Raw genomic sequence first — 23,916 nt, forward strand, 5'->3', positions numbered from 1 at the left:
CCCTCTCTATGCAGTATTTCCCCATGGACCTCCCAGATAAAAGGAAAAGAGTGAGTTGTTTCTGTTTATTTCTACCTGTGACAAGATTTTAATTTAAAATGGCTTTATTTTATTTTTTCCAGTACTAGGGATGGAACCTAGAGGCACTCTACCACTGAGCTATTCCCCCAGCCTTTCTTTCTTTTTATTTTGAGACAGGGTCTCACTGTGTTTGCCCAAGCTCTCTTCAAATTTGGTAATTATCCTAATTAATCTAATTATCTAATTAGCCTTTAGACAGGCAAGTGCCACAGGGCCTAGTGATTTTATTATAAAATTATTAGATTGTTACCATAGATAAAATCCTGAAAATATATAAAATCATAAAGAAAAAAAGCACTGTAATCACTTTGATGTTTCTTACACATTTTTCCTGTGTTCTGCCACATACATTTGTTTGTTTGTTGTTAATATTTGTTTATTTTTTGTAGTTGTAGATGGCCAGCATGCCTTTTATTTTGTTTATTTTTATGTGGTGCTAAGAATTCAACCCAGTGCCTCATACATGCTGGGTAAGGGCTCTGCCACTGAGTCATAGCCTCAGCCCCACATAATTTTTTTTCATTACTGGGGATGAAACCCAGAGCCTCACTCCTGTTAGTCAAGAACTTCACCTCTCAGCTACGTGTTCAGCCCACTCATGCACATTTTTAAGCATGCTGTAATTGTATCTAGGTATATTTTCATTTTAAAACATACATGTATATGTGTGGATGAATAGATAACTACAAATTTTACAATTTTGTCTTATATCCCTTCACCTAGACATCCCATAATTATTTTATGGTTCTCTGTGGCTAACTCCCAGTTTTTTTTTTTTATATCAACAGTGCTTATATGTCTACCCTTGCACTTAAGTCTTTGTGTTTCTTTTCTTTTCAGGACAGGGAGTGTACTGAGGATTAAACCCAGGGGCACTCAACCACTGAGCCACATCCCCAGTCCTGTTTTGTATTTTATCTAGAGACAGGGTCTCGCTGAGTTGCTTCGTGCCTTGCTTTTGCTGAGGCTGGCTTTGAACTCGTGGTCTTCCTTGCTCAGCCTCCTGAGCTGCTGGGATTATACTGCGCCTGGTGCTCTTTGTGTTTCTGATATAAATGTTTCTGGTATAAATGTAAAGCAGGCATACTTCTGCTTCCCAGCTTGAGTCTTTGATTCTGAATAATCAATGTTGAGAACTCTGTATTCCAGCTAAAATGTGTTGGTGTACTTACGTATTAACGAAATGAATTTTTCTGGTGAGAATCTCTATGTAGCTCCACACCACCCCTTGAGCTGCCATCTTCTCTCTCCCAAACCACTATCTTGCTTCATGTCCTCTTTTTCAGAAATCTGCATATTTTTTCTCCAGCCCACCTGTATGTCCTTCATTTCCCATCTTACCATTGTTCTTAACACAGTATAGCTGTATCTCTTCATTTGAATCTGATTTTCTGTTTTGCTTTATTTGAAAACCAAGTATAAATTTTTTTCTCTCAGTAAATGTTCTGTTTTCTCTGTGTCTGTATTTCAATAGGAAAAAAATAGTTCATGACCCCATGTGCAGCAAACTGAACCATAGCCGTGGTCTTTTGGGGATGGCATTATTCCCTACTAATTCCTTTTCTTAGGAACTCTTCTTTCTTTGAGTATCTCCTTTATGTGAGGTTTTATTGGGTACCTTGCATCTGTGACCTATTGGGCCCTCACTGCAGCCCTGCTGTGGTATGTAGTGGCATTACTGTGTTTTTGAGACGACCCAGGTAGACTGTCGTGGCAGGTATACCTCTGCTTCCCAGCTGGAGTCTTGAGGCTCTCTTGTCACAAGGCCTCCTCCCTCCTAGGCTGGGGACCACCACACATGACACCTGCAATGAAGACACATATAGCACCTTGCTGCAGAGGTTCCAGCGCTCTGAGGAGGAGCTGCGCAGAGTCGCGGAGCAGTGGCTGGAGTGCCAGAAGAGGATTGATGCCTATGTGGACGAGCAGGTGAGCACTGTGCCAGAGGCACAGCCTGTGCATTGACAGGGTGTGTGCCAGGGGGCTCTCTACAGTGGAGGAGCAGGGCTTCCTGGCAGAGGCCCTGGACACCTCACTGCAGCAGATAGTTTTCCTAGCAGAGCTGTACTGGTGATGTGGTGGTGGCAGTTGGTCAGGTCCACCTCAGCCAGGGTGTGTACACCATCCCTTGCATAGTCTGTACTCATGCAGGAATCTTGGGGACTTTAGGAAGCCACCAGACCTTGTAATTCCAGAAGCCTTTACTGAACACTGTGGTATTCAGAGCCTACTCTTCATTCATCCTGAACCATCCAGAAAGGGAGCACAGACACACATGAAAGTGTTAAGGAAGCTGGAGGAGAGCTGGGAGGCGCAGGCCATGCCTGCTGGAGATGGACGTGCAGGGACATTGCACTATGTGGCCAGAGCCCCTCAGGAGGGGACAGACTCTGAGCAAGTCTTTGAGATGTTATCCCCTCCTGTCCAACCCCGGCCTCCTAACTTTCAAGAACCTCTAGTAGAATCAGGCAAGGAAGTCAAAGTGGTCTTATTTTAAATGTCATTGGTATGGAGGAGTAAAAAGGAAAAACGACAGAGCTCTGTATTATGCTTTTCAGACTATTTGTGCAAAAATAGAGCTGTGGTTCTGGATTCAGGTGTGTACTGGTTCTAAGTCTATCCCAGGATTGTTAGTGCCACTTAGAAGCTGACCAAGCCCTTTGTTAGCTTTTGTCCCTATCTGAGCATTAAGCAGCCATAAGGAAGGAGGACGGCACTGGTATGTGCTCACTTCTCTTGTAAGCCATCTCACTGTTTGGGGAGCTCAGGCCTTGCTTTATGTGGCAGTTGCCTTACTGCCATTGCTTAGTCTCTTGCTCATTGTTGTTCTGCCCTTCACCTTCATCACTGCAGTGGGCTTCACCCTGAGCACTGCATGCACAATAGAGAGGCAGGGCAGTGGGACTAATCAGCTCCTACAGCTTTCTCCCTATTGTCCTGTGGTCACTGGCAGAATTTGGGAGAACCATTGTTGCTTTGAGTTTTCTTCAGCATGGATGTGACCCTGAATCATGTTTTTGTCTGGTTGTGCAATCAAAGACTTGCTCTCTAGCTGTGCCTTGTCACTGAGCAGTGTTGTCTTACTTCAGGCTGCTGTTGGAGCAGGGCTGTTCCCAAGCCACTTCAACAGTGTCAGTTGGGCTGATGCTGGAGCAGGTCAGGTAGTCATGAAGCTCTGCCTGTGGCTTGCCTGGGTGAGGAGGGCCAGACAAGCAGATCATGAGTAGAGCTGCAGCATTCTCTCTGCAGCCTCAGCCACCAGGCCTGAGCATTCAGGTAGCCAGCAGCTATTCACATGAAAGGAACAGCAGAGAGGATATGGAGAGCTAACTGCTTTCCCCTCTGCTGTCGGCACACAGAAGAGTCTGCTTCATGAGACTTCTGTTTAGACTGGAGTTTGCTGTGGCTTGTAATAGATCAGGAGCCAGGAGGTAAAATGGGGCTGGGACAGGGAGGTCAGCTGTAGCAGGCTCTTGAGCTGTGGCAGTGCAGAGGGATCCTTACACAGAGGTCACTGTTCCTTGGGGGATCTACTTGACATGGGTTCTGTGCAGGACCATGAAAATTGACAGCAGGCTACAATTCTGGATCTGCCTCATGAGCTCTGCTTAAATTGTTTCCCTTCAGTTTTGTGTTCCATTAATTCCAAATAAATTTTTTGTGCTTTTTTTTTGTGGGGGGAAGTGGGTATTGGGGATTGAACTCAGGGGCACTTGACCACTGAGCCACATCCCCTGTCTTATTTTGTATTTTATTTAGAGACAGGGTCTCAATGAGTTGTTTAGTGCCCTCACTTTTGCTGAGCTGGCTTTGAACTCCCAATCTTCCTTCCTTAGTCTCTGGAGCTTCTGGGATCTTGCTTTGTTTTGGGGGAAAAAAAAAAAACAAAACTGCAAGAAGTAGTCCCTTGTGTAGTGAATTGCATTGTGATAAGCTGCTTAAGGGTCACCTACAGAGAATACCCCAGGATAGCTGTACATAGTAGTTTGTGGAAGGTAACAAGGTAAGAGAGAAGCAGTGAAACTCTGGTTTACTGGGGTGTCAGATCATCAGTATTCTATAAAGGAAAACCGGGTGGGGGGGGGAGTCTAGATTTGAGTCAGCTTTCTGTTATTATGACAAAGTGCTTGGAATAATTAACTCATAAGGATGAAAAGTTTGTGGCTCATGGTTTCAGAGGGTGGAGTTTATGGTTGACCCTGTTGCTTTGAGCCTGCAGAGGCACAGTCATGGCAGCCAGGAAGCAAAGAGAGAAGAGAAGGAGCTGTGGTCCCAGTATCCCCTTCGAGGAGAATGTACCCCTATGATCTAACTTCTCCCATTAGCCCCCACCTCCTCAAGGTTTTGTCACCTTCCACTGGTGCTACAGGCTGGCAAACAAGCCTTTAACAGATGAATGTTTACGGAACATCTAAGATTCAAACTATGGGTAGATCTTATCATTGGGGCTCAAGGGAATGGTGGAAGGAAACTGATGAGGAGCTGGAGAGGGAGTGAGGTGCAGGAAGCAGGGCTATTGCAGCTGGTAACGGAGACAGGAGCACTGGGGCTCCTGGACCCAGGGAAGGGCCACTGCGGATGACAAGGGCCTCAAGGCTACCAGAGGAGCTACTTGTGAGAGGTGCATGGAAGGGCCCTGAATCCATAGGTCTCTCAGGAAGTGAGATTATGAAATAATATTACCTACCAAGTCTCTGTCCTGACAGCTTCAGTTATAGGAAAGACATACTGTGTGAGGTCAAGGAACCCTCCAGTGCGTTGATGTTATGAAATAAACTCAGGACCTCTCTTGTCTTTTCCAAGGACCATGGCCTGCAGTGTCCTCATTTTATCTTTGACAAGGTTCATGTATTGGGGTAAAAGGGAGGCATGTTGCTGTGGATACTGTGACTACAGCAGGCCACATGCAGCACCTTTGGAGCCTTCTACATGTAGACGGTTAGCTCACTGCAGGGCAGCTGCCAAAGCGCGCCCAGATGGTACCAGCTGGCAATTGCTGTTGGCCTGGAGATAAATGTCTCAGGGCCCATTTCAGTGCTGTAATAGTCATTGCAGTAACTGAGAAGCTGTTTCATCTCTGCCCTGCACTCTGGTATGGAGATGCTATGATTCTTGGGGTAGGGAATGTGCAGAAGTGAGTTGGCAGAGATTTCAGGCCTGGTTGGACTAGAAGACCTTCAGGTCCCCTCCATTCTGAGATGTAAATCAAGGAACACACATATTCCTGACAGTGGGGATGGTAATCTCTGTGCCTGCTGCTCAGTGCTCATCAGGGCTTTGCAGAACACTTTCTGGGGAGGCACTGTCTGCTAGGCTTGAGTGGCAAATGGAGACCCCCAGGTATGTGGGCAGTGCCTATCCTGGTATAGAAATGGGGAGGCTGGCTTCTCAAGACTCTGGAGTCTGGGAGCTTCTCTGAGTGGGACTGCTGCCTCCCTCTCTCCACACATTTGACATTTTTCCTGCTATTCAGTAGAGTTGGTTTCCCTCATGTTATATCTATATAAGCTTATGCAGTGGTAAATAACCATTAGGTGATTTCAGAAAATGGAATAATTAAATAGTAATTCAGATTAGAGAAGAACGTGGTGCCAGGCTCTGTGTGGATCACACCTCCACTGCTCTTGGGCTCTAGACATAGTTACCACAGCTGTGGGTGGCAGGAGGCTCCCCAAGGGCCCAGCCAGGCAGGCTTAGGGCTCCAGGCAGAATGGTCCACATCCTGTCCCCTGGTATACATTGGATGGGTGTGGTAGACTTATTTCTCCTGTTGGACCAGGCCTGAACAGGAAAAAGACCCAGGGTAACTCTCAGGAAGGGGGAAGTTTCTTTTTTGCTATGACTGAAGAATACTTTAAGAGTAATAATTCCTAGAATTGTTTGTTGCCTGCAATTGGTTTCATTCACTAACATAATATACATTGCTATCATTGCTGTTCTAGTGAAAATGGAAATGTATGTAAAAATAGCAATGCTTTCTCTTGGGAGAAAAATACAGTATCACTTAAAAAGTAAAGCTGATGGGGCTGGGGTTGTGGCTCAGTGGTAGAGTGCTGGCCTAGCATGCACGGGACACTGGGTTCAATCCTCAGCACCACATAAATGTAAAATAAAAGATCTTGTGTCCACCAAAAAACTAAAAAAAGAAAAGAAAAAAGTAAAGCTGATATTGGATTTATTTCTTTAAAATTCTGTCTTTTTTTTTGTACCAAGGATTGAGCCCAGGGGTGCTTAACCATTGAGCCACATCTCCAGCCCTTTTTATTTTATTTTATTTATTTTTAGAGAGAGAGAGAATTTTAATATTTTTTTTTTCTAGTTTTCGGCAGACACAACATCTTTGTTTTCGTATGTGGTGCTGAGGATCGAACCTGGGCTGCACGCATGCCAGGCAAGCGCGCTACGGCTTGAGCCACATTCCCAGTCCTTTATTTTTTATTTTGAGCCAGGGTCTCGCTAAGTTGCTGAGACTGGCTTTGAACTTGTGATCCTCCTGCCTCAGCCTCCTGAGCCACTAGGATTACAGTTGTATGCCACCATTCCCCTCTGTCCTATCTTTTTTACAAAGAAAGAACATTGTCTCCACTAAAGCAGCCAGAAGATACATTCCTGTTTTTCACTCTCTACCAAAAACCATGAGAAATCAAGACGTTATAATACAAATTTGAGAAATTGAGCCACTTTTAGTAGCATCCATGGAGTCATTGCAGAATGAGGGAGGTGACTTAAAATAATAGAAATGTATTTTGTCATAGTTCTGGAAGCCCAGACCCAGAAGTTCAAAATCAGGGTATCATCAGAGTCATGTTTTCTTCTGAATGCTGATGGTTGCAGGGATGGGGAAATCTTTCCTGCCCTTCCCCCTCACGATGGCCCCAGGTGTCCTATCTCGTGACTGTGTTACTGCAGTCCCCTATGGAACCATTTAAATCTGTCATTTAATTTAAAGCCTATGAAATGGAGATTAGTTACTTCTCATCAGTAAGCATTTTAGAAATTTTATGCTAATCCAAAGATTTCAAAATGTAGAGCACTTGTAAAATAATTGAGTCTTTATTCACAAAGAAACAGAATGCAAGGGGCAATTGACAGCTTTGAAATATTATTTTGCTTTTTAAAATTATGTTTTCTTTGTTTGATACATATATACATAACACTGCAGTTACCCAAGTTTTTCCCCCAACTAATTTTGACCTAGAGAATGTGAGGAGAGGACCAAAGAGTGGGTTTTTATTGATGTTGTTTACCAATAAAATGGAGTGGCAAATGGAGACCCCCAGTGACCTCCCTGTCCCAGCCCCATCTTACCTCTTGGCTCCTGATCTACTACAAGCATAGCAAACTCCAGTCTAAACAGAAGTCTCATGAAGCAGACTCTTCTGTGTGCCAAATAACTCTTGAATTCTGAACTAATTACATACTTTCCTATCTTTATATATGAATACATCACCAGTGAAACTCCACATCATATACAACCACAAGAGTGGGATCCTAACTAGAATAAGTTGTACTCCAAGTATGTGTAATGTCAAAAAACACTCTACTGTCATGTATATCTAAAAAGAATGAATAAAATATGTATACATATGATCACCTTTCCTAATTTTTAGCTTTCTAATATAATTTTTCAAACTTGCAATAGTAATATCTCCAAGAAAAATGCCTTTCTGGGATGGGGTTGTGGCTCAGTGGTAGAGCGCTTACCTAGCATATGTGAGCCACTGGGTTTGATCCCTAGCACCACATAAAAAACGAAATAAACAAAATAAAGATTTTTGTTTTTTAATGCCTTTTTTTTTTTAAACTGCAGGCATATATGTTGAAAAGGAAGGGTTGGCCCTTGATATTAAATCCTTCCATCTAAGAATCTGATCTCTCCTTATTTTTAGGTCTTTTTTTCTATCCTGCATAGTCTGTGCATTTCTTACCAAGTTTATGCCATGGAGTTTCTTAGTTTTGGGTCCTGTTTTGTGAGTATGCTTTCTAATGTGTTCTTGGTGATAAACAGGAAGGCAGAGTTAGGGGTACCGTTCATCTTACCAAAGTCCCTCAGTAGCTTCAGTAGTTTTTGAGTCAGTTGCTTTGAATTTTCTGGGAGATCATGATATCATCTTCAAATAATGATAGTTCTGTCTCATTCTTTCTTGCATTTGAACTTTTTTTTTGGCTTCTATTAGAACCTTCAGAGCAGGGTGAGTGAGTATACTGGCAGAGGCACCCTTGGCCAGTCCTTGTGTGGGGGTTTTGAATGTCTCACGATGAAGCACTGTTTGCCATTCAGACTTTTTTGGCACTTACTAGCAAATTCAAGAAGTTCACTTTATTTACTTGGGTTATTTTAAAAGAAAAAGAGTAATACATGTCAAATTTGATTTTATAGTTTTCCTATTTTTGTATGAATTTTAAGAGATTGGGTTTCCTAATTTTGAGGCATTCTTGGCATCCTTGAGATTAATCCTTATTAGATCATGATATTCTTCACTGTTAGACTTAACTTGCTGATGTTTTATTTAGGACTTTTTATTTATATTCTGAGGTGTTATGGAATTGAGTTTTAGTTTTTGACACTTGTCTGTTTTGTGAGAAGATCATGATAGCTTTATGAAATTTGAGAAACTGTATTTTTTCAGTTTGCAGGAATAGTTTAAATTTTCTATTCCATGAAGGATGTGATAGAACTTACCATAAAACTTTGGGGCCTGATTCATGTTTGCAGAGTGGAAGAACAAGTATAGATCTACTATTAGTCTATTTCAGGTTTTCTTCTTCTTGAATCACATTGCATTTTACTTATTGATTTTTGTGTAGAAAGTTATACACATTGTTTAGATGAAGAGTCTTGAGTACTTGTCTCCAGGCTGGGGAATTCATGGGAGTGATGGAGTGGGCCAGCTCAGGAGTGCTGTGGTTCTCATATCCACCATGTGTGCTTACACCTAGGCAGGCTCAGGGAGAGAGCACTTCTCCTTTCAGGTAGGAAATGGTCTGCCCTCTGCAGTGGGAGGCTCTGGGGAACTGTGCCTCTTGTAAAAAGAGCACTTGTGGGACTGGGGATATAGCTCAGTTGGTAGAGTGCTTGCCTTGTATACACAAGGCCCTGATTTAGTCCCCAGCACCACACACACACACACACAAAAGCACTTGTGGCGATTTTGATTAAGTTGAGTAAGATGCTGAAATGGGCTGCCTGATAATATATTTGTAGTATTGTATCTGTTTTCTTTACATCTTGTATATATCATTTGAAAAAAAATCTTCCCTTGAAAATACCCTGTGTAATTGCTGCTGGTACCAAGGTTTTTTGTTTGTTTGTTTGTTTTGTTTTTTTAACATCTGCTTTCTAGATGACAATGAAAACCAAACAGCGCATGTTAACGGAAGACTGGGAGATATTTAAACAAAGGCGATTCATTGAAGAACAGGTAAGTTTGTCCATATGAGAGGCAATTAAAGGAAGTAGGAAATCCTCTTTGTAGAGTGAGTGGCATTTTGCACATTAGCTGCTCTGTTGCAACAGGACACCATTTGAGGACCACATGGGCAACATCTGCCAGTGTTAAACAGTGGTTTTAGCCTCAAGGTAAACCGATTTTATTTGCCTGTTTCCTACATTCTGATTACTCTTTAAGGAAAGCCAGTGCTCATCGAGTGACTGATGTTGGTACACAGCGGCCCTAGGAATTTTACAGATGACATTGCCCTGAGTCCCCATGCGTACCTGTGAGGCAGGTGTTGCTATCTCCAGATCACACATGAAGGGGTGACATGCTGCAGGCTAAGGCCATTTCTGAAATCACAGGGATTCAGCCCAGCTTTCCCCCGCAATGCCAGGAGCCAGACCATCTGTAGTCTGCCCCCTTCCTCCTCACCCTGGTGGAGCCTCATCTAGCAGGCTTGCCCTGCACCCTCTGCTGATGAGGTCTTTGGAGAGCTTGCAATTGACCTTCCTGTGATTGGCCTCGGATCCCTCTGCTTTTGGAACTTCTTGCCCTAATCTCATTCATATGGCCACACCAACTATTCCTACTTCCTGGACTGTTTTCTTAGTCTCCTTTATGAGCTTAATGCCCTTGGCCTTTCCTTTAGTTCCCTGCCCGCTGCCCCCTATTCTGTGTATTAAATGGCCTTCCAGTCATCACCTGTCCATTTGCCAAAGCTGGTCCAGAACTCCTTCTCCTTTGATACTCAGATGCTTCCTAGTCAATTGGAAGGAAGCTTCCAGGTCCAAGCCTCTTCCTCCAACACCACATACCAGTCTCTCTTTCTATGGCTGCCTTCCTGGTTGCCAGAAGATACAGAGTACTTGACAGATAGAGGGTAAAGGTTGGGTATCTGCAGTAGCCTGCCTTCTGGACGTCTGTTATGAGGGCATGTGACAGTGTGCTTGCTGAAGACCAAAATATTTAGGAGGTTCTTGGTACCTGGGCCCTTGAGCAGCTCAGCTCCAGGTCTGCCGCTCCTGTATCCTGGTCCTGCCCACCTGAGGAAGCTGACCAAATTGATTTCTACATATTATCATAATTACTAGAAAATGTGATCCATGAAATGGAGAAAGGTTTCTGTGAAATTAAGCAATTGTTTGATAATTTCCTCTAGTTAACCAATAAGAAAGCGGTTACTGGTGAGAACAACTTCACAGATACCATGAGGCACATGTTGTCATCACGACTGAGCATGCCTGACTGCCCCAACTGCAACTACAGGAGAAGGTGAGCTGGGCTGTCATGGGTGCAGCAGCCTGCAGCCCTCCTTGAACCAGGTGGAGGTCTGGAACCGACCTTCAGAGAACATGATGACCTTCTGTGTTGGCTCTCTTGGTAACTGTCCTTAATTCCCGATCAGATGTGCTTGTGATGACTGCAGCCTCTCACACATCCTCACTTGTGGTATCATGGACACCCCCGTCACTGATGACATCCACATTCACCAGCTACCACTCCAAGTGGATTCTGCTCCCGACTATCTCTCTGAGATGCGCCCACCTAGCGTGTCCTCAGCAAGCTCAGGGTCAGGCTCCAGCTCTCCCATCACAGTTCAGCAACATCCCAGACTCATCCTCACAGACAATGGCTCTGCACCAACTTTGTAAGTTGTAACTGTGTAATAAAGATTCAGAAATTTTAAGTATTCAGTCGCAAGAAACAGTGATGTCTACAGAAGTATGAACATCATCATAATGCTTTTCATGAAAAAGACCTTGCATTATTTTAAGCAACTTTTAAAACATGAAATCAGTCAATTCAAAGTTTGACACTTATTTCATCACCTGAAAAAAATGTTAAATTAACAAGTGCCAGTACAGTAAAAAACATGAAAAACATGTTGGTATGCAGGGAAGTGTCTCCTTGGCTCTGGCCCCTTCTCCTTGTGCTCCTGGAGGGCGGTCAGCTGCCGTTCACTCGCCTCATTGTCAGCCCAGTGTTCATGCTTGCCTCATGTCTTGCTAAGGGTTCAAATGATCGCGTTAGCAAGCGATGGAAAGTTTGTCTTCTGTGTTCCCACATAACTAGGTGTTCCTTTCATACTGGCGAGGCTGCCCTGCTGCTCTTGCCTGTTCACTTTGTGGTTGGCTGGTCCCAGATTCCTTCAGAGTTGTGACACTGTCATTTGTGAGGGCTTATGGAAGGGAGGTAATTACTTGAGTAGACCTAGACTTCCATTGCATGTGCATCATAGAGCATGCAGCCATCGTGAGCCCTGCAGAGATTCCAGTGCCAGGGATTATTGCCCCTGACCCCGGCTGTTCAGCCTTCCTCAGATTTCTCTGACTCGGGTCATACCTTTATCTCCTCTCTCTGGATTTCTCAAGGAAACTGAGAAGGGCATCTCAAGTCACATAATAAATGAGAAACCTTTCCTTTAGAGTCTTTCAGTTCTCAGTATGGACTCGTTCTCAAGCCCCAAATAATTCTTTTTCTTCCTTCTTTCCTTCCTTCCTCCCTCTGTGTGTGCGTGTGCATGCCTCTCTCTCTCTCCCTCTCCCTCCCTCCCCCTCCCCCTTCCCCCCATTTCTCTCTCTCTCTCTCTCTCTCTCTCTCTCTCTCTCTCTCTCTTCCCCTTGGTGGTACTGGTGAACTCAGAGGTGCTTTACCACTGAGTTATACCCCCAGCCCTTTCCTTTTTTCTTTTTTTTTTCTTCTTTTTTCTTTTGTTTTTTAATTGTAGTTGGACACAATACCTTTATTTTTATTTATTTATTTTTATGTGGTGCTGAGGATCTACCCAGCACCTCGCACGTGCTAGGCGAGTGCTCTACCACTGAGCCACAACCCCAGCACTGCCCACCCCCCCAAGCCCTTTTCTATGTTTTATTTTGAGGCAGGTTCTAAGTTGTCTTGTGTTGGCCCTGATCTTAAAATCCTCCAACGTCAGCCTCCCAAGTAGGTGGGATTATAGGTATACACCACTGCATCTGAATGTACCCCTTTAATTTTAAATAAAACAATTGTGTCTGGGCTTGGGAGTGGTAGAAGGAATAGTTTTGTAGCAGGGCATCTCAAGTCACATAATAAATGTAATATCCATTAGTCTGATTAAATGTTTGTGATTTCCTTAATATTTCTGCCTTTGGAGGTTTTCCCTTTCCATTCTTCCAGGTAGTAAAAATGCTGATCTTCTAGGTCTCTCCTCTCATATTCAGGTGACCAGGAGGTATTGGTAATGAGTGATGCTTTACAGGACTCTGAACACAAGCAGTGATCTAAAGAAGGCTTCTGTGCACAGCAGGTGGCTCCTTATCCTCCTCTGCAGTACAGTAGCCGCCTTTGACCTTGTCTGTTGTCTCAGTTGTAGTGATGATGAGGACGTTGCACCATTGTCAGCCAAGTTTGCTGATATTTATCCATTGAGTAACTACGACGATACCGAGGTGGTGGCCAACATGAATGGGATCCACAGCGAACTGAATGGTGGTGGGGAAAACATGGCCCTGAAAGATGAGGTATGAGCATGGTTACTTGTAGCCACAATAGGTGGCATAATATGGTGGCCTAAGTTTAATTTTTGCATTATTCTACTTTGAAAAGTGTAAGTTACAAAAGGCTGCGTTTTAAGTCCCCACAGGTGAGCAGCACCAGTAGTAGCTCTTCAGAAGCTGACGATGAAGAAGTGGATGGTGAAAGCAGTGGGGAGCCCCCAGGAGCTCCAAAGGAAGATGGGGCCCTGGGAAACGGGAGCCCCAGGACAGAGGAAAGTAAAGTGGACACTCCACCCCCTTCTTACCCAGCCCAGCAGGTAGGGTTTCATGTTTCAGATTTTCTTTTTGTCATGAGTCTCTCAGTATATATTTTTCCCAAACATGGGCATTATTAACTGTGAAAGTATTCCATTTCAAGTTATTTCTGTTGCTCAGAATCAGAGAGAATCAAGACACACTTGTAAAACAGACAATTCATAATTTTTAAAAATCTTTTTAAAAAATATTTATTATTTTTTAGTTGTAGTTGGACACATTATCTTTATTTCATTCTTATGTGGTGCTGAGGATCGAACCCAGGGCCCCACACGTGCTAGGCAAGCACTCTACCCCTGAGCCACGACCCCAGCCCCCAATTCCTATTTTAATTTTGTTTCCTTTGCTTGAATCTAATCATCTTCTTCATTTTGTAATGCTTCATGTTCGTTTCCTTTTTTTTTTTTTCCTATATAGAAGCAAGCAGAGGCTATTTTTTTTTTTTAAGTTGTAGATAGACACAATTTCTTTATTTTTATTTATTTTTATGTGGTGCTGGGGAGCGAACCCAGGGTCTCACATGTGCCAGGCAAGCGCTCTACCAGTGAGCTACAACCCCAGCCCCCCAGTCCTTTTTTTGAGATGGGGCCTCACCAAGTTGCTTAGAGTCTCAGTGAGTTTACCAGGCTGACTTGGAACTTGAAATTCTCCTGCCTTAACCTCCTGAGACACTGAGATTACAAGTGTGCACCACTGTGCTTAGCCTAATAAATTCATTTTGATAGGTGATATAAATATATATAATTCAAATAAAAGACAATGTTAAAGGTATATACATTAAGAAATCTGGCCCTTACCTTCTTCCCCACCCATCCTTTCATATTTGCATACCAAGTCCCTAGTCCCAGTAGATGATCGGTTTTATCTGTTTATTATGTGCATGTACAATATTTATTCTTCCCCTTTTTTGTGAGAAAGGCTGTCTAATAACACACACACACAGTTAAAGTTCTGAACCTGTTTGCCTGACAGTGCATCCTGACAGATTATGTCTCTGCAGAGCGTACTTTCTCATTCCCTTCTGCTGGCCTCACTCTTTTTCATAATGTGAACATGCTGTAGTTTCTGTTTTTCCTTTTTAGTTCTCTGTTGATGGGCACTTGTGCTGTTCATCCCCTCTTTGACCATTGCAAACTATTCAGTGAGTAACCTTGTACATCTGACATTGTGTACGTAAGCAGATACAGCTCTAGGACTAGTCCAGCAGTGAACTGTGGGTAAGAACATCAGTGAGTGGGGTTGGGTAAGGCCACGGTGACCACCCAGACTCCAAAAAAGAGTGGCCCCACAGTTTTGTTGGATTGTTGCCAGTCTGATATATGGAAATGGTAACCCGTGGGGTTTCAGTTTTCACTTCCCTTTAATAGGTAAACCTCCTTTCCTATATTTAAGGGCTATTTGTTTCCTTTTCTGTCCTATTACTGAGTTATAAGATTTCTTTATATATTGGATATATATCCTTCATCAGATGTATGATTTGCACTGTTTCCTCATGGTCTATAATGTGTCTCTTTATTTTGTGTTTTTTTTTTTTTTAAATATTTATTATTGTTGTGTTTATTTTTAGCTGGACACAATACCTTTATTTTATTTTTATGTGATGCTGAGGATCGAACCCAGGGCCTCGCACGTGATAGGCAAGCGTTCTGCCCCTGAGCCGCAACCCCAACCCAGTTTTAATAGTGTCTTTTGTAAAGCAGAAGCTTTGGGTTTAATTCATTCCAATTTATTAGTTTTTTTATTTTCAGAACCATCCCTTTGATACATTCTCTAAGAAAACTTGGCCTAACACAAAACTGTTTTCTTCTAGAAGATTTATAACTTATTTAGATGCTGTGATTCATTTGACTAAGAGTTTGCTTATGCTGTAAGGTTAAAGTCTGCATCTGTGTTTTTAAGTATATGGACATCCAATTATCCAGTGCTCTCTGTCAGACTGGCCTTGCCCCTGCAGAAGCGCTTTGATGATTTGTTGAAAATTGATGGGCCGTAAATGCAAGGGTTTAAAATTCATTCTCTTCATTTGGTCTCTGTTTGTCCTTACATGTGTACCACACATGACAGTTGCTTAAGGTGAGTTTGGAGTTATAGTAGGGTTCGCTCTCTAGCGTGGCAGACCTGCTTTCTCACAGATAGCAATCTTGGTATAATCGGCAGGTGGGGGTTGGGGGCCAAGCAGCCAGGGCCTCTGGAAGAGATGCACTAACCTGACTCCTGAGAGCCACCCTTAGAGATTAGTTCCCCGTGGATTCTGGAGGGACATGGGTGTGCAGATAGGATGTGATTCCTCACTGATTTCTCTCTAGTTCTTCCCGTTTCTGAGGGAATCATACTAAAGACTTTTGCCAACTTTTGATTTCTACATTTGGGAATGATGTTGAATGTGTGTACATGTCATTGTAACTCCCTAGTACATTGACCCCTTTGTCATGATGAGATATTTCTCTACTGATAACTTCTTACTTTAAAGTACGTTATATCTGATATCAATGAAGCCAGTTTAGCTTCTTGGGTTATTGTATGTACATTATACTTTTTTTCCTTATATTTTTCAGCTTCTTTGTGTCTTCAAATCTAAATTTGCTTTCAGATCTTCTTGTTGGACCTTGCATTTTTATTCTATCAACCTCTGCCTTTTCAAACATTAAACAAAATTTTTAGTGACCATTAATACCATTTAATTGTCACTATTTTTTTTTTTAATGGTACTGGGGAATTGAACCGAGGAGCACTCTACCACTGAGCTATATCCTCAGCTCTTTTTATTTTTTATTTTGAGACAGGCTTTTGCAAGCTGCCCAGGCTGGCCTTGAATTTGTAATCTTCCTGTCTTAGTCTCCCAAGTTGCCAGGATTAACATGGCTGTGCCACCATACCTGGCTTCTGACATTAATTCTGTTTTGTTTTGTTTTGTTTTTAAGTTGTAGATGGACATAATACCTTTATTTATTTTTCTATGTGTGCTAAGGATTGAACACAGTGCTTCACATGTGCTAGACAGGTACTCTACCACTGAGCTCTAGCCCTAGTCCTGCCATTAATTCTTTAATGATTTTTTTTTTTTTTTTAGTCATTTTCAAGTTGCTGCTTTAAGCATTACAATATGCATCTTAATTTATTACAATCTACTCCAGGTTAATATTGATTTAATTCCAGTAACATAGATAAACATTGCTCTAATACAGCTCTATTTTCTTCTTCCTCCTTCAAATTATTATTCTGTGTATTATATTTATATGTTATAAACCCAGCATATTAAAATTATTGCTTTTTTAAATTTCATAATTTTAGAGAAATTATAAGCAAAGACAAAAGATAACATGTGATATTTTCCATTTGCCAGCTTGCTTACCTCTTCTGGCATTCTTTTTTTTTTTTATTTTTTTATTCTTTTTTGTGTGTGGGGATTTGTATTATTTCATTTTGTTGTAGGGACAGACGAGGCAATGCACCGAAGATAGCAGGAAACAGTTTTATTTGGCTGCAACCAGGTTCAGAGGGCAAAGCTTTTGCTGTAATCAATCAATCCCCTGAATCTCGAGTTCAGGTAGTTTCAGAATTTTATACCCAGCATGTAAGGGAAGGGGCTCAGAAGTTCACAGTCTGCAGAAGTTCACATAAAAGCAGCTTTTTCTTTCACTGTTCTGGGCAAGTTAACCCTTCAAGTACAGCTCTTGAAAAGGGGGGAGCTTCTTCTCCCCTTTTTTCCCTCCCCTGCCAGCTGTTACCATGGAGCCCAATAGGTAACTTCTCCATAGAAATGTAGACATCTCTATGAAACTCCAGCTCAAGGCCAGAGGCCTTGTTAAAGGATTTATCTTTTTTATCACATTTTGCATTTGCAAACATACTTTTACAAATTATTATACTGGAAACATGTTTGTGAAAAACAAGTGAAAGGGCATTGAGCACCTGGAGTGCTGATTTCTTTCTGGCCAGTGGCCAAGTAAAATAGAGCAACAGGAAAATAGAAAGTTTAACTACATTGAACTTTTTGTAGAGACTCTTTTGCTTATAGTCTTAAAATCAATTATGGTGAAAATTTCTTGAGAAGCTTAGTTAAGATTTTTTGTTAAGGAGAGGGTGCCACTACAATTTCAGCTGAAATACATCCTTTAGTATTTCATGTAGGACCAGTTTGCTAGCACTGAATTTTCTCAGTTTTTACATATAAATGTCTGTCTTTTCTTCTTATTTTTTAGAATAGTTTTAAGTTGACAGCAAAGTTCAATAGAAGGTGCAGAAAACTCTACGCCCCTTGCCTGCACCTCACATCCTCCCCCACCATCAGAATCCCACACAGAGTGGTGTAGCTGCTGGACAGTCAGTCCTCCACACAGGCCTGAGCTTCTTTATGGAGACGGGACTGCAGAAGCTTCCAAGGTGGTTATGTACATCTATTTTAATCCATGTTCAGCTTCCTTGATCTGTAGATTAATGGTTTTCATCCCATTTGAAAAGTAAGAGTTTCAGACATTGTTTCTTTTAAGTTTTCCTCTCAGAGACCCTTCCCGCTCCTGTCCCTGGGACTTCTTTGCATACATGCCGGTGTGTTTGCTGCTCTCCCCGAAGATTTCTGTCTATATTTTCCTTTACACACTCTCTGTTTTCTTTTTTAATATTTTTTTAGTTGTTAGTGGACCTTTATTTTTTATTTATATGCGGTTCTGAGAATCTAACCCAGTGCCTCACACATACTAGGCAAACCACTGAGCCACAACCCCAGCCCTTCTTTACTCTAGTTTCTGCTTGTCTTCATATGGATAATTTCTGTTCCCCTAATTGGAGTTCACAGATTCTTTCTCCGCTGTATGTGTGTGTGTGGGGGGGGGGTGCTGGGGATTGAACCCAGGGCCTTGTGCATGTGAGGCAAGCACTCTACCAACTAAGGTACATCCCCAGCCCACTCTGCTGTCTTAAACCTGCTTTTAGAATTCATATTTCATTTTCTTTATAGTTACTATATTATAATCCCCTGTATGTTTGATCTCTGTTCTCCTACTTGCCTTACATCTCTAAACATGTTGTAGCTGCAGTTTTGCATCTTTTTCTGCTAATCCATTATGTAGAGCTACTCAGGAGAACCAATTTCTAGTGATTCGCTGTCCTTTTCCTGCAAAAGTGTGGCTCACACTTTTCTTTTTCTTTGCATGTCTCATACTTTTTGGTTGAAAACTGGTCTTTTAAAAATGTAACAACTCTGACTTTCCCTTTAAGTGACTGTTCAGTGAGGTTTTTGCTTCTGTATGTTTTAGTGCTTACCTAGACTTACGTTGCAGAATCGGTTTCCCCCATATGCAGCAGCTAATGCATCAGCTCATGTTTTTACTCTGTTTTCGTTTTTTAGCTTGTCTGATAAAGGTCTTGCCTTTGGTTGCCTAGCTTGTTGGGTCAGCTAATGATTTGGGCACAGTTCACCTATAGACCTTTAACACCCAGGGTCTCAACGTGTGTCAGAGCATCTGTGTATAGGTGGGGATCTGCACCCCAGCCAGCTCTCAGGTCACCTGTGGAATTCCTTCCTCTGGGCTCTGAAGTCTTCCTTGTGTGTATACTGGGGTCTCCTGGTTAGCTAGCAAGTGTGGGCAGCCTGAGGACCCTTCCCAAGCTCTCTCATTTTTAGAGTCTCCCTAATAGGTTTTTGTCTCATCTGCCACTCACCCCAAGACACCAGCCCCAAGCTATCAGGGCTATAAACTTCCCTGCCCATTCCCCACTGGGTCTGCCACTTCTGTTGGTTCACCTCTACTGGTCATGGAGTTGCCCTCTTCAGCAGCAGGGCAGGTTTTCTCCAGCAGCGGCTCTGATGATACCTCTGGCTACTGCTCAGCAGCTGGGGTGGAAAGAGGGAAAGGCCCCAGGCAAGAAATCCAGACTCCTGTTCTTCACTCAAGTTGCAGCTATCTTACAAGAAGAAACAGTTCTCGATATATTGCTTTGGCTCATTTCTAGAGCTTTAGAATGGCTGCCTTTGGCATTTGTGCTCAGGAGGAAGCTGAGTTGTTAGCCCTTCAATCCACCTTTGCCAGAATCCTGCCCCTTGGCTTCCATGTGGAGATTTCTGTGCAGCCACCAATTGAGCAGTAGGAACCCAGTGGAGCAGAGTCACCTAGCGTTCAGTTCTTGTTCCCAGTTCCCTCTTGCAAAGTGACATCTTTGTCAGGTCCTTGATCTCTGCAGTCAGGTACAGGACATAGATTGGTAGCTGCTACCTCAGCATACCACCACCTGGAAATGAGGAGCACCTCTCCCCTCTTCGCCGCTTCTGAAGTCCCAGTCCCTGGGGTTCCTTCTTCCCCCTCAAGCGCAGGGTGGGGAGCATGGGCAACTCAAGAGTGTCAGGACACGCCTCATTCTTGCCTTCTTATTTGCTTCATAACTGCTTGGCAGAATGTGACTGACCTTAACTTATTCATACTAATTTTTAATTTTTTTTTTTGTAGTTGTAGATGGACAGAATGCCTTTGTTTTATTTTTATGTGGTGCTGAAGATCAAACCGAGTGCCTCACACATGCTAGGCAAGCGCTCTACCACTGAGCTACATCCCAGCCCCTAATTCGTATTATTGTTTGTTTCACATTAAACAAGTTCTTTGTTTCTTTCCTTTTAGGCTGAACAAGCTCCGAACACTTGTGAATGTCATGTTTGTAAACAAGAAGCCTCTGGGCTGACAGGGTCAGCAGTGACTGCCGGAGCCCTTCCTCCTGGCCATCAGTTCCTGAGCCCAGAGAAGCCTACACCCCCTGCACTACATCTGTACCCCCACATCCATGGACATGTGCCTCTGCACACCGTTCCACACCTGCCTCGCCCTCTCATCCACCCGACCTTGTATACAGCACCCCCTTTCCCACACAGTAAGGTAAGCTGGGCCAGAAGGCCCTGAAAGCTCACTCACCTATAAGATCTTGCAGGATTGCTTATTTAAACAGTGTATAAAACTGGCAGCTTGTACAGAACAGCGTCTGCTCTTGATAGGAAGGTCTGTGAATGCCTGCTTTTACCATGATCTCTCAAGTGGTTGTAATTTTGAACCTCCACATTGTTAAAAACAATCATGAAGGTCATGATTTATGCATTCGAAGTTAATTAGAACATAGATGCTGCTGCTACCCAGTTAAACTTGGTGCACTTCACATGAGTCTGCTTATCTACTTATGGCCTCCAGAGCCTGATTCTTGTTGTGATGGGCAAAGTCATTTGAACAGTCCCTTTGACCTTGGGTGGGCTCTGCAGGGTCTAAGTGAGTATGCCTCTTAGCCTGACAACTCACCAACCTACAGAGGAACTGCAAGGGCAATGTTGTAGAAAATCATATCACCCTAAGGTTGTAGAGAGAACTGAAGAGCACAGGGGACCCAAAAAAACGAGGTGTGCTAGGAGCTCATTCACAGTAAGGTCTAGAAAATGATTGTGTTGATGTGTTTCTTCTTAAAGTACCCTGTGGGTATATTTAGTGTCCTTGACTTTGCAGCAACCCAGTTGTTTTCATTTTTTATGCCTTAGGTAGCTTTGCCTCTAGCTGTTTTGAACTTATCTTTGTTGACTCTCGCCATAATTTTGATTGTTTTCTGTTTTTATTTATACCAGTTATTCTGGTTCAAGGTTATCTCTAATCAGTTAAAAAAATAGTCTTCTCAAAACTCTACTGATAGATTATTTTAAACAATGATTGTAAACAAGTGAAAAGGAGGACATGGCATGAAAGGGCCTGCTCAGGCTGCAGGCATGCTTCTCCTCCAAGAGTTCACTTGCACAGTGGGGTGTGTTTAGCATGACAGTAGGTTTCTTGTGTGTGTGTTGGCCAGGAGGAGTTCAGGTGGGAGAGTTATGCCACAAGCTTAGAAAAGAGGATAATTGGTTTGTTGTGTTCTGCTACTGTAAGTCCTCAGCAGCTACCCAAATTCATGCTTAAGTTTTGTTAGATTGAATGTTTTCATTTTGACCATTTGATGGTGTCTTTGTTCACAGCATGCTTTTCAGAGCATTTTTCAGGTATATGGTAAAGCTAGGCTATTTTCATGTGCACTCCATTTTCCTTTGGATGAGTGTGTACAGTTAGGAATCCATCTAGTCCTTCTTGCCTTCCCTAGTCCTAAGATTTTAGAATGTTCCTTATATTTGTCCTGGTTGAAGCTATTCAAGAATTAGTTTCTAAAAATATTCAAGTCATGTGATGAAATAGATTATTCCCCAGGCTGTGTGGCCTAGCATATGCAAAGCCCTGGGCTCAATCACCATTTGAAGAAAGAAAAAGGAAAAAAAAAAAAGGAAATGGATTATTCCCAGTGCCTGTTGGGACACTATAGTTAAAAGCCTGTTCTTTTCCTTGACTTTTTCTCCGGGAATTATAGGTAGTCTACACAAGTGTAAAAGCAGAAGAAAAACAATTTTTAGGACCATCAGCTGTACTGATGTTCTTTTGCCGCATGCTAGACTTTAGTGCCATCGATAAATGTGAGAAATTCATGCATAGAAAGATTAAATATAGGGGCTGGAGTTGTAGCTCAGTGGTAGAGCACTTGCCTAGCATGTGTGAGGCACTGGGTTTGGTTCTCAGCACTGCATATGAATAAATAAAATAAAGGTCCATGGACAAATAAAAAATATTAAAAAGAAAAACTAAATATATAGAGAGGGGTCAAGTGATATATAGTGGTGGCCACATAGGAGCTTAGATATTTGTAGAAGACTTTTTTTCCAACTACTTTTTTTTTTTTTTGCTGTTACTGATGCATTAGTTGGAGACCCTTTTTATTTGGAGACATAAGATGCCCTTGACACTTCAATTGTACTTGGTGTAGAAACTTTTGTATTGTCTCCTGCCAGGTGTTACAGAACTAGTTTGTTACTTACTTGGATGTTGCACATATTGTGTTAACAGCCCGTGGGAATTGTTGGAGACTCCTTCTAGAGAAAGAACAAGCTGTTAGAAGGACACAGACTTCTCTTCATCAGGAGGATTGTTGTGTGTGTGGTGTTCCCAACCCAGTTGAGAGGCAGTGGGTGGGTGCCGAATATGGAGGGAGCTCTGGCCTGCCTCTGCTTCTGCATCCATTTTTGGATTGTGAGTTCTGCTGTGGTGAAGTCACAGAGAGTGCCTTTAAGACTTGATGGCACAGGAGTTGTAATTCTTTTAATTCATACTTGGCCATTGTGGGTAAATATTTAGTACCCAAAATGTTTATGACGACTACTACAGAAAATTAATTTTCTTAAAAAAAAAACTTGGAACACTTATTTCTATTTTCAAATGTCTTTATACCATTAATATATTTAATTTATATGTTGAAATGTTCAAGGTAGTTGCAGAAGAAAATACAGTAAGAAATACTAGAGGAAAAAAAAATAAAAACTGTATGTACTAGGGAATTTAATTTCTAAATATGTGAAGATTTCCCACTTATCTTTCCATTATTTACTTTAATTCCGTTGTGGTCTAAGAGCATATATTGTATGATTTCTTTCCTCTTTTTTCTTTTTTTTTATGGTGTTGGAGATTGGTCCTAGGGCCCTCTGTATGATAAGCAAGCACTCGCTGTTGCTAAGCTACATCCCACCCCCAATTTCTACTCTTTTGAACTTACAAGAGTGTGTTTTATGGGCCAAAATGTGATATCTCTTGGTGAATGTTCCCTGTGAGGTTGAGAACGTGTATTCTGTTAGATAGAGTACTCTGTAGATGCCCATTATATTCAGTTGATTTATGGTAGTATTGAATTCAGCCATGTCCTTTTCTGCCTCCTGGATTGGTCCCCTTTTGATAAAGGGTATGAAGACTCCAGCTGTGGCAAGGAATTCATCTGTTTCTCCTGGCAGTTCTATCAGTTTTGCCTACATAGTTTGATGCTTTGTAGTTAGGGGCTCACATTTAGGATCACTGTGTCTTGGAGAATTAACCCTGCATCACTATGTAATAATGCCCTTCTTTATCTCTGAACTTTCCTTGCCCTGAAATCTGCTCTGTCTGGTACTAATGTAGTTCTTCCAACTTTTTTGATTAATGTTTCCATAGTATATCTTTCTCTATCCCTTTACCTTTGTGTGTGTAATAAAATATGCATAACATAAAATGTATCATCTTAACCATCTTGAAGTATTCATTTCAGTAGTATTAAATACATTTATAACTTTGTGACACTGTCACCACCATCCATCTGTAACTCTTTATATCTTGTAAAACTGAAACTTTATCCATTAACAATAATTTCCTTCCTCCAGCCTCTGATAACCACCATTCTACTTTCTGTCTCTGTGATTGTGAGTTTCTACTTTCTGTCTCTGTCATTGTGAAGTCAGACAGCAGTAGTAGTCCCCTTTTTTCCTGATTGGCTTATTTCTCTTAGCATAATGTCCTCAAGGTTCATCCATGATCAGTGTGCTGTAGAATATACTTCTTAAACAATGTTCCATTGTATGGATACACCAAATGTACTTGCCGTCAATGAACACTGGGCTTGTTTCCATATGTTAGCTATTATAACTAATCCTGCTGTGAACATGGGCATACAGATATTTCTTTGAGACTGATTTCAGTTCTCTTGGGTATATGCTTAAAAGTGGAATTGCTGGATTATATGGTAATTCTATTTTTATAGAAATA

The 23,916-nt window shown here is 42.1% G+C and overlaps 1 protein-coding gene and 1 non-coding gene across 8 annotated transcripts in view; one reads left to right on the forward strand and one right to left on the reverse strand.

Moving 5' to 3' along the window:
* Positions 1-23,916, forward strand: part of Fam193a (family with sequence similarity 193 member A) — a 148,052-nt gene that overhangs the window by 86,354 nt on the left and 37,782 nt on the right. For all 7 annotated transcript variants that reach the window (XR_011707938.1, XM_071614093.1, XM_071614094.1 and 4 more), the window contains 7 exons: positions 1,863-2,010; positions 9,426-9,503; positions 10,678-10,790; positions 10,924-11,166; positions 12,868-13,021; positions 13,135-13,314; positions 19,924-20,175. Coding sequence is in view for 6 of the 7 variants with exons in the window: in XM_071614093.1 (XP_071470194.1) it covers positions 1,863-2,010; positions 9,426-9,503; positions 10,678-10,790; positions 10,924-11,166; positions 12,868-13,021; positions 13,135-13,314; positions 19,924-20,175 (1,168 nt within the window). In the remaining variant the exon portion in view is untranslated. The remainder of the gene's footprint in view (positions 1-1,862; positions 2,011-9,425; positions 9,504-10,677; positions 10,791-10,923; positions 11,167-12,867; positions 13,022-13,134; positions 13,315-19,923; positions 20,176-23,916) is intronic.
* Positions 18,140-18,212, reverse strand: Trnav-cac (transfer RNA valine (anticodon CAC)). Its single transcript has one exon. It is a non-coding gene; the product is annotated as a tRNA-Val (tRNA).

Source organism: Marmota flaviventris, chromosome 7 (genome assembly GCF_047511675.1).
Source record: "Marmota flaviventris isolate mMarFla1 chromosome 7, mMarFla1.hap1, whole genome shotgun sequence".
NCBI classification, from domain to species: domain Eukaryota; kingdom Metazoa; phylum Chordata; class Mammalia; order Rodentia; family Sciuridae; genus Marmota; species Marmota flaviventris.